The following is a 13,953-nucleotide window of genomic DNA, read 5'->3' on the forward strand; positions in this document are numbered from 1 at the left end:
CAATATTATGGAGTTTCTGTTCGACCATATTTATTTGTTGAAGAACTTTTATTGACAACAGAGGAGAACGGTATTTGGATGGCGATTTTCTGCGTCTAAAGCCGCGTTTTCTCGGCCGCGCAACGATCACAAGTTCATTACTTCGCGGAAGATGGCCATGCAGCCGGCGGACAAGCAGCCGGCCATCGGCACGGTGATCAGCCACGCGAACGCGATATTGCGAAATAGCTTCCACGAGACCCCTTCGCCGCCGCGTGAGGCCCATCCCACGCATACCACCGATCCCACTTTGCAATGCGTCGTTGACACGGGTAGACCGATCTTACTTGCCAACAGGACCGTCACCGCGGCTCCCACCTGCAATAAAATAAATTTATAATGTACTCTTAAGAGAGAAAGTAACATTTATATTTCATAATATATACAATTATTTTCAGAGTAAATTTAAACCAAACTTTGATTAATTTCAATTGACAGAATTTTGCTTACAATGAAATTTCTATGTACTTAATCTAATATTTTTTCCTTTACAAAAAATTAAAAATTAAAAAATCTATTCATGTCAACGAAACACTGCAGGTATTATTTGACAAGTTAATCGTTAATTAAGTTAATTGGAATTTAATTAATGGAGTTTAGTTTTCTTTTTACGTTGACTACAGATTCTTCTTTCTTGTACTTTGTATTACTATTTTTTCTATCTGTGTATAAAAACACAACGAAAAAATAACTATATAAATTATTATGAAAATTCAAATTTATGCATATATGTATAACTTGATAGATTTCGCGCCAATCTTAGATAATTTTTCGCAAAATAAGCGCGTATTCCATCACCTCTATGGTGAATCCGGTCGTCGGGGTGATACGCGCTAGATCCTGGCCCAAAGTCCGTATTACTCTGCGTCCCCATACCCATAGTCCCGTGGAGATACCTAGGCCGCCGTACAAGAGTATAAGTATGGACGTTTCAGCCTCCTGCCGAGCCGAGCCTTCCGAGTACACCGCCCAGAGCGCGATAAGCGGACCGATCGCGTTGCTTACGTCGTTGCCACCATGGGCGAAGCTACCGAATGCCGCGGTGAGTACCTGAAGAAAAGCAAACAACCGCGAAACCTCCGGCTGCTCTTCTTCATCTATCATACCGTCTGCCTGTGCGTTCTCCGCATCTGCCTGTGCGACCATCAGCAACGGGCTTTCGCTGCTATTGCCGCGCAACTGCGGCGTCGTTACCGTTAAATTGGTTTTCGCGTTACCGTTACTATTGTCGCCGCAAGGTACCTCCGAGATCACCGACAATGCCGTCGTTTCCTTTTTGTCTTGACAGGCGCTAAAATGCGTCCCCGTCTCCTCACCATTACCGTTCGATGCCAGTAGTATCCTCGCTCTTTGCCACGGTACCACGAATACATATACGATCACTGCGACAAATTTACCCAATAGCAACGCAGCTATCAAACTACCCCACCACGGCAATTGATCCAACATTAATACTGAAAAATTAAAAATAAAAGATATAAACATTATTTTTATTTGTAGAGAAGATGGCATATTTTCTTCTTACAATATACAATTTTTTCTTTATAATATAAATTTTTCTTATAAAAGAAATTTTTTTTGAAAATACACATTTTTGGAGTTCAAGTGCGAATTAACTCTCTCATTTCGGAAAAATACTCACATTTAGGTCCGTCGAGTACAATTGACAAAATATTGACAGCAACGGTCAGACCGTATGCCATAGGGAGAAAATAGAGACCTTGCTCAAATGGATCGTTAGAGTTGAGTACGTATTTTCTCAGGAGCCAGAAGATACCGGAGGATACGGTCCCGCTGAGTACGGGACTAGCAAACCAGGACGCTGCTATATTAGCAAGTGCTATCCATTTTACCTGTACAGTTAACGCAATTGAAAATTGAGACACTCGTTATCGCTAGATCGCAACGCGTTGTAGCGCTACTAACCCCAGCGGTACCTCTGCACACAAGGGAAAATCCGACTGTAGCACCAACAATGGAATGCGTACCAGAAATTGGAAGTCGTAACGCGGTTGCCAGCAATAGCCAGATACCAGAACCGGCTAGACTGGACAATGCTCCTAACATCAACTCCTTCTCATGGCCTTCGTACAACGAGACGTCCAATATACCTTTTCGCATCGTATCAGAAACCTGCGGCAAAGTAAAATAGGTGGAATTAAAATACTATTTGAAAGTCTATATCTCATTTTTTAATTTATAGAATTATACATCTATTCGTGGAATCCATTTATTATATTCATAAATATTTGATGATCAGTATCGCGATACCTTATATCCTATCAGTACAGCGCCTGCGATCTCGAAGAAGGTCGCCAGAACGCAGGCTTGGAATATCGTAAGAACTCCGGCACCGACGCTCGTCCCGAAGCTGTTGGCGACATCGTTGGCGCCAATACCGAACGCCAAAATGAACGCCACTATAAAACCGGCCACCACTATCCAGATTAAGCTCTCATCGTACGGTATACTCATTGTTTTTATTCGCTCCTAGCTAGCTTAAATCTATTCTGCTTGAGCCTCGTGTTGCGCGTGTGTGCAACCGCTATGCGTTTTATTATCCTTCTATTATCCTCGCCAGTCAGAAAAATGGTAGGCATAAATCGTCGTCGTATCTTCTCTTTTCCTAAACGCTTCCATAACAATTAATTGCGATTAATCGCTTAAGAGCAACCTCGTAGCACAAGGAAGAACCTTTTCTGATACAGAATGTTATAGCAATACTGTATGTGTAAACGCTTATTCATCAGAATATATTCTTTCTATATATACTTGTGAAAGAATGTATATATATATATATATATATATAATTTTTTTCATAATATAATATAATATAATGTATCTATCTTCATTGTAGCCCTAATACGATCAATTCTTCAATAGTTTTGTACATGTAGCAGAGGTAGTGTTTTGGCGCAGCACCTGATTTAATTTCTAACATCGTGATGTAATTTCGTCACAGATCGTCGATGCACAACTGTGTCGAATTAGTAAACTCAAAGAACGAGAATGATTATTCGCCGACTATCCTCGTTATGATCGTCGCGTACTGTTCCTCGAGATCGAGATTGTGGCATACGATCTTCGAGTCTTCTTCTATCAGTTCCTTTGTCAGCGCTTTCCTTGTGTGGAAATACGCCGGTCGCTGTATTCCCCGCATCTGCATATAAATGTATTACAACATTTTATCAACTTTTCAGTATAAAGTATTTTATTCATAATATATATAATTTTTATTATCATTACACAAATACACACATATATACAATTTCTCGTTTTCAGACCTCTCTCTTATGTGTGTGATTATATATTTTAAATTTAAAATTAAATAACCACTGTTTTTCGAAAAATGTACGTTTGTATTTGTTTTTTCGAATAATTTTCTTGGAAATAAAAATAATAAAAATATATATATTTTATGAAACTATACTTATAAAATATAATTAAAATGATTAAATAAGGATTTTTTTATTTGTAATGTAAAATATTTTCTGATATAATAGATTAGACTATCATAAAAAATATGATGAAATATGATAAAAGAATCCACATATATAAAATAAAAGCCGAATATTCGTTTTCACATAGCTGAAAAAAAAATTAATTGCTAAAAAAATCGTCAAAAATCTAACTAATTTGAAACTTATTCGATTGAAAAAAGAAAAGACACACAGAAAAAGAAAAAATTCGATATAATGAGGATATTAAATTTAGATTCTTTCGAGGAACGAGTCGCGAAACTTCCTTTCAGCCGGCTGAATGCAGTATTGCATGCAACGAATTATCCGATCGTTATACTCCTACTGATTTTTCTCCTTCCCTCTCTACCCCTCACGAGATTCTAACTTGAAGCCGTTCTTACGTCATTTTCAGATTATTATAATATACTTTTTTTCGAATATTCAGAATTTTCAGATTCTCTTGCCAAGACAGAGCGTCGAAAAGTCATAAATTTTGGCGACAGCACGACGGCTAACGATCGAAACCGCCCCGTGCAAAGCCCCGACGAGCGACCCCTGAGTCATCCGCCGCATAATTCGATCCTCGAACTGTATAGCGAATTAATATCATAAGTCACAAATTCGCCTTGAAACTTATAGAGAAGCGTTTTTTCCAATCTCTGATATCTAGAGAAATATCTAGAGAAATATCACCCTTAAAAACTTTCGAAACGAAAAATTCGTCCATTATTAAAAACTTTTACAATTTTTACATTACAATAGCATCAATCGACAGTTATACGATTATAAAGTACAAAAATCTGAATTTTTTGCTTGAAATTAGAGAAGACGCCCCAAAAAAAGTCGCCAATTATTTCTTTCCCTCCATTTACATGTATGCGCGTCCCGTCCCGCGTCGGATCAACTGTCGAAGACAAAACGATGATAAAAATTCTCGATTTAATCCTCGAGTTATTTCTCATAAAGGAAATCACCGATGAAAGACTCGAGAGTTCGATATTAAAGAGGTTCCAATATTACCACGTTCCAAGTTATTTTTCGTGCTGGCCAACACGCGTCGTGTCCTTCAGCACGTTGCGGGTATAATGTCGACAGTCACACAGCCAGGTGGTCATCCGAGCAGGCAGAAATGAACAACGCGTTCCAAATCCACCGGCGAATCACCAGCAGCAGCAGCAGCCGCGCGAGACCCGAAACCGTTCAGCGTTCTTGAAGCTCTGACGGCCGCTCACTCGCTCTCGTCGCGATGCCGTCCGCGTGGGGGTGAGATATTGATCCGTCAATTTGCCCGCGAAATGCATGCCACGGGGGATGATGATGCGGCTCAATGATGATCAATAGATGATCCTTGGCATCACGCCGGTCGAATCCTGTCGAGGCCTCCTCGTTTTCCCGGATATCCGATCTGGTAAAATTCGCCCGCATGTTCCATGGATACTAAAGACAAGTATAATATTAGTCGTTTTGTAATGTCGAGATATCAATTTATAAATTGCAAAAAGTCGAAAAAGTTTTAACTAACTTGAAGTTTGATATCCTATAAAAATGCGAAGGAGTAGCAATTTTCACTCAGAAAGTTTGACCCATGTAATTTTTTTTTAAATCCGAGATGAGTAAGGAGAACTGTAATTCAAAACGACGATTCAAAGATACTTATTTAAAATAATTCTCATTGTAGCTTTTAAATTCCACATAAATATGTAACAAACATTAAAATTTTCAAAAAAAAATTTCTATTTATATATTATTCATATATTTCATATATTCTATACGTGCAGTTTTAAAAATATCAGTATTTTTTATGTTTAAAATTATCATCAGAGACTGAAATTATAATACAAGAATTAAATTATGTAAATTCGTGTCTTAAGTCAAAAATTATTTAAAAAAATGGTCTTTTTTGTTTTTCCACCTATTATTAAATATAAATATATATAAATCTAATACACAGCGCATTCATTTTATTTATATAATTCTGCTATATTTATTACGTCACTATGTGTATTTTCCATTCTCCCTTGAATAAACAACTTAATCAATGAGAATGTGTCAACATAATATATTAACATCATTACAATTTATTATCGTTTAGTTATCGTAAATAAATACTCGCTTAAACAATCGATAATTTGCGTCATTAAGTAAGGAATACTAAATAAGCTACGAAAATAGACGCGAGAACAATTAATTTTCGATTATATGAGTTGTATTGTTGAGAAATTCATTTAATATTCCTTTCGCAATAAGTTATCAATTATTTAGATAAACACGTGCGGGTCACGATAATTAAACAGTAATAGTAATGTAAATTAAATGTTTTACTAATGACTATTTTATGATAGGTTTATTGAATTATTTGGAAGCAATTGTTTAGGAAATAAGATGGATGTTGCAATGCAACCAAGAATGCAGGATATTATTTGAAAAACGTCAAAGAAAATCGTCGCTTAATTTCATAAATGACTGCTTTTTTTTTTTAAGGTAAAGCAAATATAATATTTATTTAATATCTATTTATCTTAAATATATATGTACAGACCATAATTCTTCACCGCACAAAGTGTGCATTAGAGAATGTAAGTAAACTTTTGTTACATTTACTAATAACTGTTGCATCATGTTTACATCTTACTCCGAGTTCCACTTTTCTCTTTCTTCACGTTCTTTCTTGACTTCCTCAACGATTGGTTGGAGATACGGTACATCCTGTAAAAATATCTTTTCTTAGCCAAATGAATTTTGAATTGATCGAGCGATATAACTGGCGTTCAATATTTACTTACTTCTTCAAATTTAGTCCACTGTTCTTTAGGTAGGAGCCGCTTATTAGTATCCAACAGCATGGCTCTCACTATACGAAAATTACGTTCATCTACGATATGCTGAGGAAGGCGTTTTAGCGCTTCTTTTACATCCTCATTCTCAGCTAGACAATCATCTCTCCGTAATCCTTAACAGAACAATTAATTAATTTTTCCAAACATGTAATAATTCTTCCACTGTCAGAATGATATGTAAATTATTGCTTATTGATGCTATTTTTACATAAGATATAGATATATATGCAAGCAATACGAAATGCTATATCGCAGATGTAATTCAAATTAAATAGTATATTCGGTGTACAATAAAAGAGATAGAGAAATACTGCAAATATTATATGTAAAAGATCAACAAAAGCGAGTTGTTAAAAGCCAATTTTTATATGTAGGAAAATGTTACCGTTATATAAAAATCAGGTTAAGCACATTAACCGTATCAAATTGGTAATAACTAATTTTAATGCAAGCTTAGGATATAAATCTGCCATTACCATATTGATTAAATCCGGTGAGGTTATAGCACCATTTCCTGAAATTGGTGGCTGAAAACAAGTAACGTATTATGTAAGAATCTGTATCTCAATTGTGTAAAGAAACAAAATCATATCAAATTTCGTTACAAGTAGACTTTAAAATTGTCTACTTACAGATCAACCGATTCATTTGTTTACTCATTTTCAGGGATGATTTTGGAATGAGAAGCTTTTAATGAAAATTGCGAAAGAAATTATTCGTCTTCGCTGGCGATGCAATCGACTTGTCCAAAAGTTAAATGGCGGAGAGTGTTTGACAGGTTTGACAGTCACATGACGTTTTCGAATGGTCGGATTTGATCTGACCTAGGGGTAGTTTACTAGACGTTATTAACCAATCGCAGCCATTCTTCTGAAGAATGTAACATACATTCTTCAGAAGAATGGCTGTGATTGGTCAGTGACGTCTAGTAAACTACCCGATCATTCAAAAAGGCCAATCAGTTCGTGAAAATAACACACTTTCGGAACCCTAGAAATTTTTTATTCGATAGCCAATCGGGGTAAACTAATCGTCTCTCTTACAACACGTTCAGCCAATCAAAACCCCTTTTGCCTATCTAGTCCCAAATCTACGGACGCTACACGAGGTTGGCCAAACGCAAATATCCCTAATCGTAGATGTCGCTGAATCCCGAAGGGGGACTACTTCGCCGGAAGTGGACGAGACGGTTGCGCGGCCGGGTATATAAATGCGCGCAGGAAGTTCTGTGACTGTCCACGACGCTCTTCTGCCTCAGTAAGAGTAGAGTTGTGTTCACGTTTGGTTGTGTGTCTCCTCTTTCGCTGAAATAGGCCACACAACCTACGTTCATTCGTGAAACTAACTCTTCTAGAAAAACCCCAAAAAAAAAGTAAAAAAGTCTCCGAAAAAACGCATACAAAAAAATCGCAAAACCGTAGGCGAAAACCGTCGTAACCCTGGCAGTGTGCGAGTGACGGGACGCGACGCGAGCACGAAGACAAGAGGACTCGGTGCGGAAAGTCGGAAAGAGGACGAGCCATATTGCGAGGAAGAAGAGGCGGCGGAAGAGGCGAAGCGGAGGGGGCGAGAAGCGAAAAATCCTCGGCGCTCGCGAAGCCAAAGGAAATTTGGAATCGGGAATCTCGGAAGGAGCGCGGCTCGATCCATCCATATTGGTATATCTCCTCTCTCTCTCTCTCTCTCTCTATCTCTCCATCCATCCTCCTCTCTCTCTTTCCCTTTGGTGAGAGCTCGAAGAAGCAAGATACTCCGCAGCCGCCAGCATGAATCCCGGAGCGCCCAACTACCCGATGGCCTCGCTCTACGTGGGCGACCTGCACACCGACATCACCGAGGCGATGTTGTTTGAGAAGTTCTCGTCGGCGGGTCCCGTATTGTCGATACGCGTATGCCGCGACATGATCACCCGTCGCTCGCTCGGCTACGCATATGTCAACTTCCAACAACCGGCTGACGGTGAGTCATCGCATTGCGATTTATCTCTCTACGTTTCTACGCGCTGTCCCGTGTCATCGCGAGTGACGCAACGTGGAGCCTCGCGCGCGCGCGCAAATGGCGACCGCCTGCTGCATGTGCCTCACACACGTGCCGCGTGTTACGTGCCTGCTGTTCTGTTACCGTACGCCATGTTGGATTCGCGCCGTCGTCTTTGTCGTTCCGTCATGGCAGTTAACGGTTAAACCGCCTCGTGACAATGGGAAAAAAGGGTGTTTCTCATTTTTCTTTTTTTTTATTCTTTTTTACATTTTTTTCCCGAGAAATCGAAAATTCCACGATCGCGGTCGCGTGAAATTGGAACCGAATTTTCAGCTCTGCACGCGTCGCCCCGCGCTTTTCACGCGATTCGCGCGTGTAAGATGAAAATGGTCTAGAAAGAGAGGGAGGCGGGAAGAGAAATCTAGAAAAGATGCAGCCGTGCAGGCAAACGTGGATCCTGCGCTTTTCGACGACGAGCGCGTGTCCTTTGCTTCTTATATCGAGGAGACTGATTTTTCTAAAATAACTTGTTAGTTTTCGTCCGTGTGCGTCCTTTTTCCGCGGAATTCGAGATACGAAGATTACGAAGAGCGAGATAAAAGAAGAAAATATTCCAGATGTCCGTTGAAAACAAAAATCAAAGAATGTCCCCCACTCTTATTTAACCTTCGGACTTGTTCCACGCGGCGATACAAAGGACGAGTATATCCGCCGGCAAAGAAACAAAGAGAGGAAAGCTGAAAACAATTTTTTATCTTTCTATTATGCTTGTTCTTTGGGCTTCTACCTACAGGCATTTCGATGACGAAAACGACAAAGAAACTGACCAACAACAATATATTAGATATTTTCTCCTTTGTCAATTATTACACTTTTATCTACACTCTTCTTCATACTTAGATTTTTTGGTTTAATTCAGTATTCTGCTTTTCTTGCATTTTAAAAATAAAATAGCTATGTCAAAGCAAAATGTAGGAAATGTAATGAAAATGAATAAATCTCTATAATTTATATAGAGATTTATTAGCTTTATAATTTACCATCAAATATATTACAAAAAAGAAAATAGAAAATACTGAGAAAAAGAAACCTTTGACGTACTTTCTAAATTATATCTCTACTTTTTCATAAAAATTCCAAGTTAAATAACTTCTCTAAATTTCACTCTGAAAATACAGAAAGTACAATAAAAAATATACGAAAAGACCTAGAAACGAGTATATGGTCCTGTTTTTGGTCGTAAAAAATAAACAGCTTTTACCTTTTTTTTTTACCCTTAACCTTGGATTTCTATCATATAAATAGAGATTCGAAACGGAAACTTTCGATTCCGCTTTTTCCGTCTGTTTCTTTCGTGAAATTTTATGTCGCTCGAATTTATTGACTTTTCCTTTGTTATCAATTCAATGCTATTTCAGACTTTCTTTTATTATCACCTTATAATCGAATATTTCTCGGATTTTCTTATCAGACAAGTGTTTACTTCTTTTGATATCGATGAACGAAATCATATAAAAAAAATTCTTTTGATATCGATGAACGAAAACATAAAAAAAAATGTCAATTTAATTTGATAATTTAATTTTACAGTTAAATAATTTTTACAGATATATCTTTTTAATCGCGCAAAACGACACTTGTACATTCGCGCATAAATTTATTTAATGATAAGACATAAATTTTTTTTACAACACCACATTAAAATTTTATTTTATATTCCACAGGAGAATTTTTGCACATTAAATATACTTATATGGATATTTATGTTTCAGCCGAACGCGCCCTCGATACTATGAATTTTGACATGATAAAGGGGCGGCCTATTCGAATCATGTGGTCCCAGCGTGATCCTTCCCTACGCAAATCGGGCGTCGGAAATGTATTCATAAAGAATCTAGACAAAAACATAGACAATAAAGCAATGTATGATACATTCTCCGCTTTCGGTAACATATTAAGCTGCAAGGTTGCGCAGGACGAGTCGGGCGCCTCTAAAGGATACGGTTTCGTCCATTTCGAGACCGAGGAGGCAGCCAATAAGTCTATTGACAAGGTTAACGGCATGTTATTGAACGGCAAGAAGGTAAAGTCTCACACTTTTTATTCCTTATTATTAAAACAAAAGATTCAATCGATTTACTTACTCGATACTAACATGTTTCTTTTTTGTGTTTTTTTTCCTTCGAAATTGGAACGAATCGCACGCACAGGTGTACGTCGGTAAATTTATCCCACGCAAGGAACGCGAAAAGGAATTGGGCGAGAAAGCCAAGCTATTCACGAATGTCTACGTGAAAAACTTTGGTGAAGATATGACGGACGACAAACTTAAAGAGATGTTCGAGAAATACGGGACCATTACCAGTCATAAAGTGATGAGCAAGGACGACGGCAAGTCGCGCGGCTTTGGATTCGTCGCTTTCGAGGACCCGGATGCGGCCGAGCAGGCGGTGCTCGAGTTGAACGGCAAGGACATCTCTGAAGGCAAGTGTATGTACGTCGGCCGCGCCCAGAAGAAAGCGGAGCGCCAACAGGAGCTCAAGCGAAAGTTCGAACAGCTGAAGATCGAACGACTGAATCGTTACCAGGGTGTGAACCTTTACGTGAAGAATCTGGACGATACGATCGACGACGAGCGTCTGCGCAAGGAATTTACACCGTTTGGCACGATCACATCCGCGAAGGTAATGATGGAAGAGGGTCGTAGTAAGGGTTTCGGTTTCGTGTGTTTCTCGCAGCCTGAAGAGGCCACTAAGGCTGTCACGGAGATGAATGGAAGAATCGTGGGCTCGAAGCCACTCTACGTCGCTCTGGCGCAGCGGAAGGAGGATCGTAAAGCGCATCTCGCCTCTCAATACATGCAACGCATGGCGAACGTACGCATGCAACAAATGGGCCAGATATTCCAGCCGGGCAATGCCGGCAGTTACTTTGTTCCCACGTTGCCGCAACCGCAACGCTTCTATGGTCCCGCTCAGATGGCTCAGATCCGCGCCACTCCGCGCTGGCCAGCGCAACCGAATCAAGTACGACCAAATGCGCAGACCGGAAATTCCGGATTCGCATCGATGCAATCTGCTCCCTTCCGAGCGGCGCCGCGTGCCCCCGCCGCACAGGCTGGCGCCTTGCGTAACAGCATGTCCGCCAGACCTATCACAGGTATGAAAAGAAGCAAAAAAGGTAATCAGCGTTTATATACAACGCCTATGATTCAAGTTTATTCTTAGGTTTTCGTTACCATCATCTCACTTTGTATTCATTTTATTGTATCAAAGTATATCTTATCACAAATTTAGATAAAAATTCGTATTATCTTACAAAAATTCGGAACACTTTAGACTGCTTCGAATCCTTAGAAAACTTGGAGACTTTTAATATTTTAAAAACCATGGACGAATAGAAATATTTTCTTGAATTAATTTTTTTGGAAGGGATTTTTTAAAAAAGAGATTATCTTTGTCGACTAAATCTATTTTCTATTTATATTTGTTTTGAAAATGGAAAATGATTTTAATAGAATATGTTAAGGAAGGAGATATATTTTTATTATTTATATTTTTTTATATGTAATAAAAGAGCTTATTTTTTTAAGTAATTTTATCATTTATTGTAAAGATTATGCAATCTATATGAGTCCATCATCGAATTTTCTGTAATACTATTTCCATATTTATATATGTGATTATTTTGTTATCAAACAAATTACAAAATTTTAACATCATAATTATCTTTCTCAACCTAAATAAAAGACTTAAATAGTGACTAATTCCAAAAAAAGCTGTGTATACTTCCAAAGAATATTTATAAAGAAAGGATATTAAAATAAGCAAGATAAATCGTTAATTTTTTGTCTGTGAGTTTTATGCATCAGTTTAAAATGACTAATAATATAGATTTTACGAATTAAATCGATATTATAGTCTCGAATTCTAATTTGTAAAATGATAGTTAATTATATAGTTGGATGAGTTAACTATATAATAATTATCCAATCTAATTAAATGCTTGCTTAAATTGAAATTATAAATAATTCTTATATATATTTAAAATTACATGTGTAGAAAGATGTATAAGAACATTTAATATGTGTTGCGACAATGATTGATCTTTAAGAATATCAAAACATTCAAGATTTTCACGACTCGCGAAGCTATTCGAAACTTTCAAAATATATTATAAATAATGTAGCGAGAAAGAATTATATGAAGAGTGACAGAAATGTAATCGGTATAGTCTTCAACGGAATTGAGGGTACGCGGATGTATACATTTGAAATATCTTGTTTTTATGTTATTTGAATTATGTTTATAGTATACTGTAAATAAAGCTTAAAGTTCATCGATTTTATGTGTGTATTGGTATAATGATATTTAAAATCATGCGATTCGAAAATAATCTTTACTATCGACATAACTGAAAAACTTATTTTTTAATTGCAGTTGATTCTTATAACTACTTTTTATATCAATCATTAATTATCAAAGATAGTAAGTTATTCCCAGGAAAACATTAAAATGATACATTCGTTCAACATCTGATGTTTACCATTACTCTTCTAAGTTGACAATAGACAACTGCCTCGAGCATTGTTGTAATAGATGTAATGTAACAATTATATTTAGTTTTATTATCGTGAGAGTTCACGCACAATTGATATCTTTTCTTCTCCTTTAAGGTCAACAAGCAGTTGGTGGCGCCAACATGCAAAGCCGTTCCATGGCCGGGCCCGCTGTCGGGGTTTCGCCCGGTCAGAGTCGTCCGCCGAATTACAAATACACTGCGAACATGCGTAACCCGCCGCAGACGGCTATGGCGTTACCTGCACCGAGCGGCCCTTCGGTGCAGCAGGCCGTACATATTCAAGGCCAGGAGCCGCTTACAGCGTCGATGTTAGCTGCGGCGCCACCTCAAGAGCAGAAGCAGATGCTCGGCGAACGATTGTTCCCGCTCATTCAATGCATGTATCCGTCATTAACCGGCAAGATCACCGGTATGCTGTTGGAGATCGATAACAGCGAGCTGCTTCACATGTTGGAGCACAACGAATCCTTGAAAGCCAAGGTCGAGGAGGCCGTGGCCGTGTTACAGGCTCATCAGGCCAAACAAGCTGTTGCACCGAAAAAGGAATAAGAGACCGTGCTTTGTGAGATCAGACTTTTTGTCGGGAAACAATATTCAATTGTTTTAAATATATAGTTAAATTGATATAAAATTACATATGATAATCTCTCTTTTTTTATTTTTATTTTTTCTGAATTAGACGCGACTAATTTGACATATTTGAATGTAAAATGCATATAAAAAAGACTTACACTAATAAATTTTTCTTTCAAAATATATTTATGTTTTTCTTTTCTTTTTTTTTACTCTGATACGTTAATTAACAACAGTTATTTACAAATCGCTGTCTATTTTTGAAAGTAAATTTATTACGTAAAAATATTTATAGATATAAGCATATTTAGAATTTAAATATAAAAGTTTAATCGCGTCTACTTCAAAAAAGGGAATGAAAAAAAAGAGAGATTATTATATGTAATTTTATATTAACTCAATTATATACAAATTCAGAAAAAAATAGAAATATTCAGAAAAAGAAAATAAAAAGAAACGAAACAAAGATAATGTAATTTTAT

General features: G+C 37.5%; 3 protein-coding genes across 3 annotated transcripts; 1 reads left to right on the top strand and 2 right to left on the bottom strand.

Annotated features, from left to right (window-relative positions):
- Positions 1 to 13: 13 nt before the first annotated feature.
- Positions 14 to 2,824, bottom strand: LOC105258472 (sodium-dependent phosphate transporter 1-A). Its single transcript, XM_011269736.3, has 5 exons — positions 2,311 to 2,824; positions 1,966 to 2,172; positions 1,682 to 1,892; positions 838 to 1,493; positions 14 to 357 (listed from the first exon to the last, which is right to left on the bottom strand). Exons 1-5 carry the CDS (start codon positions 2,512 to 2,514, stop codon positions 127 to 129), a joined length of 1,509 nt encoding a protein of 502 aa, XP_011268038.2. The 5' UTR covers positions 2,515 to 2,824; the 3' UTR covers positions 14 to 126.
- A 3,171-nt stretch (positions 2,825 to 5,995) lies between these two features.
- Positions 5,996 to 7,144, bottom strand: LOC105258476 (cytochrome b-c1 complex subunit 7). Its single transcript, XM_011269738.3, has 4 exons — positions 6,970 to 7,144; positions 6,814 to 6,864; positions 6,284 to 6,450; positions 5,996 to 6,206 (listed from the first exon to the last, which is right to left on the bottom strand). Exons 1-4 carry the CDS (start codon positions 6,995 to 6,997, stop codon positions 6,129 to 6,131), a joined length of 324 nt encoding a protein of 107 aa, XP_011268040.1. The 5' UTR covers positions 6,998 to 7,144; the 3' UTR covers positions 5,996 to 6,128.
- A 414-nt stretch (positions 7,145 to 7,558) lies between these two features.
- On the top strand, positions 7,559 to 13,823 carry LOC105258477 (polyadenylate-binding protein 4-like). Its single transcript, XM_011269739.3, has 4 exons — positions 7,559 to 8,296; positions 10,090 to 10,400; positions 10,528 to 11,476; positions 12,993 to 13,823. Exons 1-4 carry the CDS (start codon positions 8,104 to 8,106, stop codon positions 13,445 to 13,447), a joined length of 1,908 nt encoding a protein of 635 aa, XP_011268041.1. The 5' UTR covers positions 7,559 to 8,103; the 3' UTR covers positions 13,448 to 13,823.
- The last annotated feature ends 130 nt before the right edge of the window (positions 13,824 to 13,953 follow it).

The sequence above is a fragment of the Camponotus floridanus genome, unplaced genomic scaffold, assembly GCF_003227725.1.
Source record: "Camponotus floridanus strain SB8 unplaced genomic scaffold, Cflo_v7.5 scaffold70, whole genome shotgun sequence".
NCBI lineage: Eukaryota > Metazoa > Arthropoda > Insecta > Hymenoptera > Formicidae > Camponotus > Camponotus floridanus.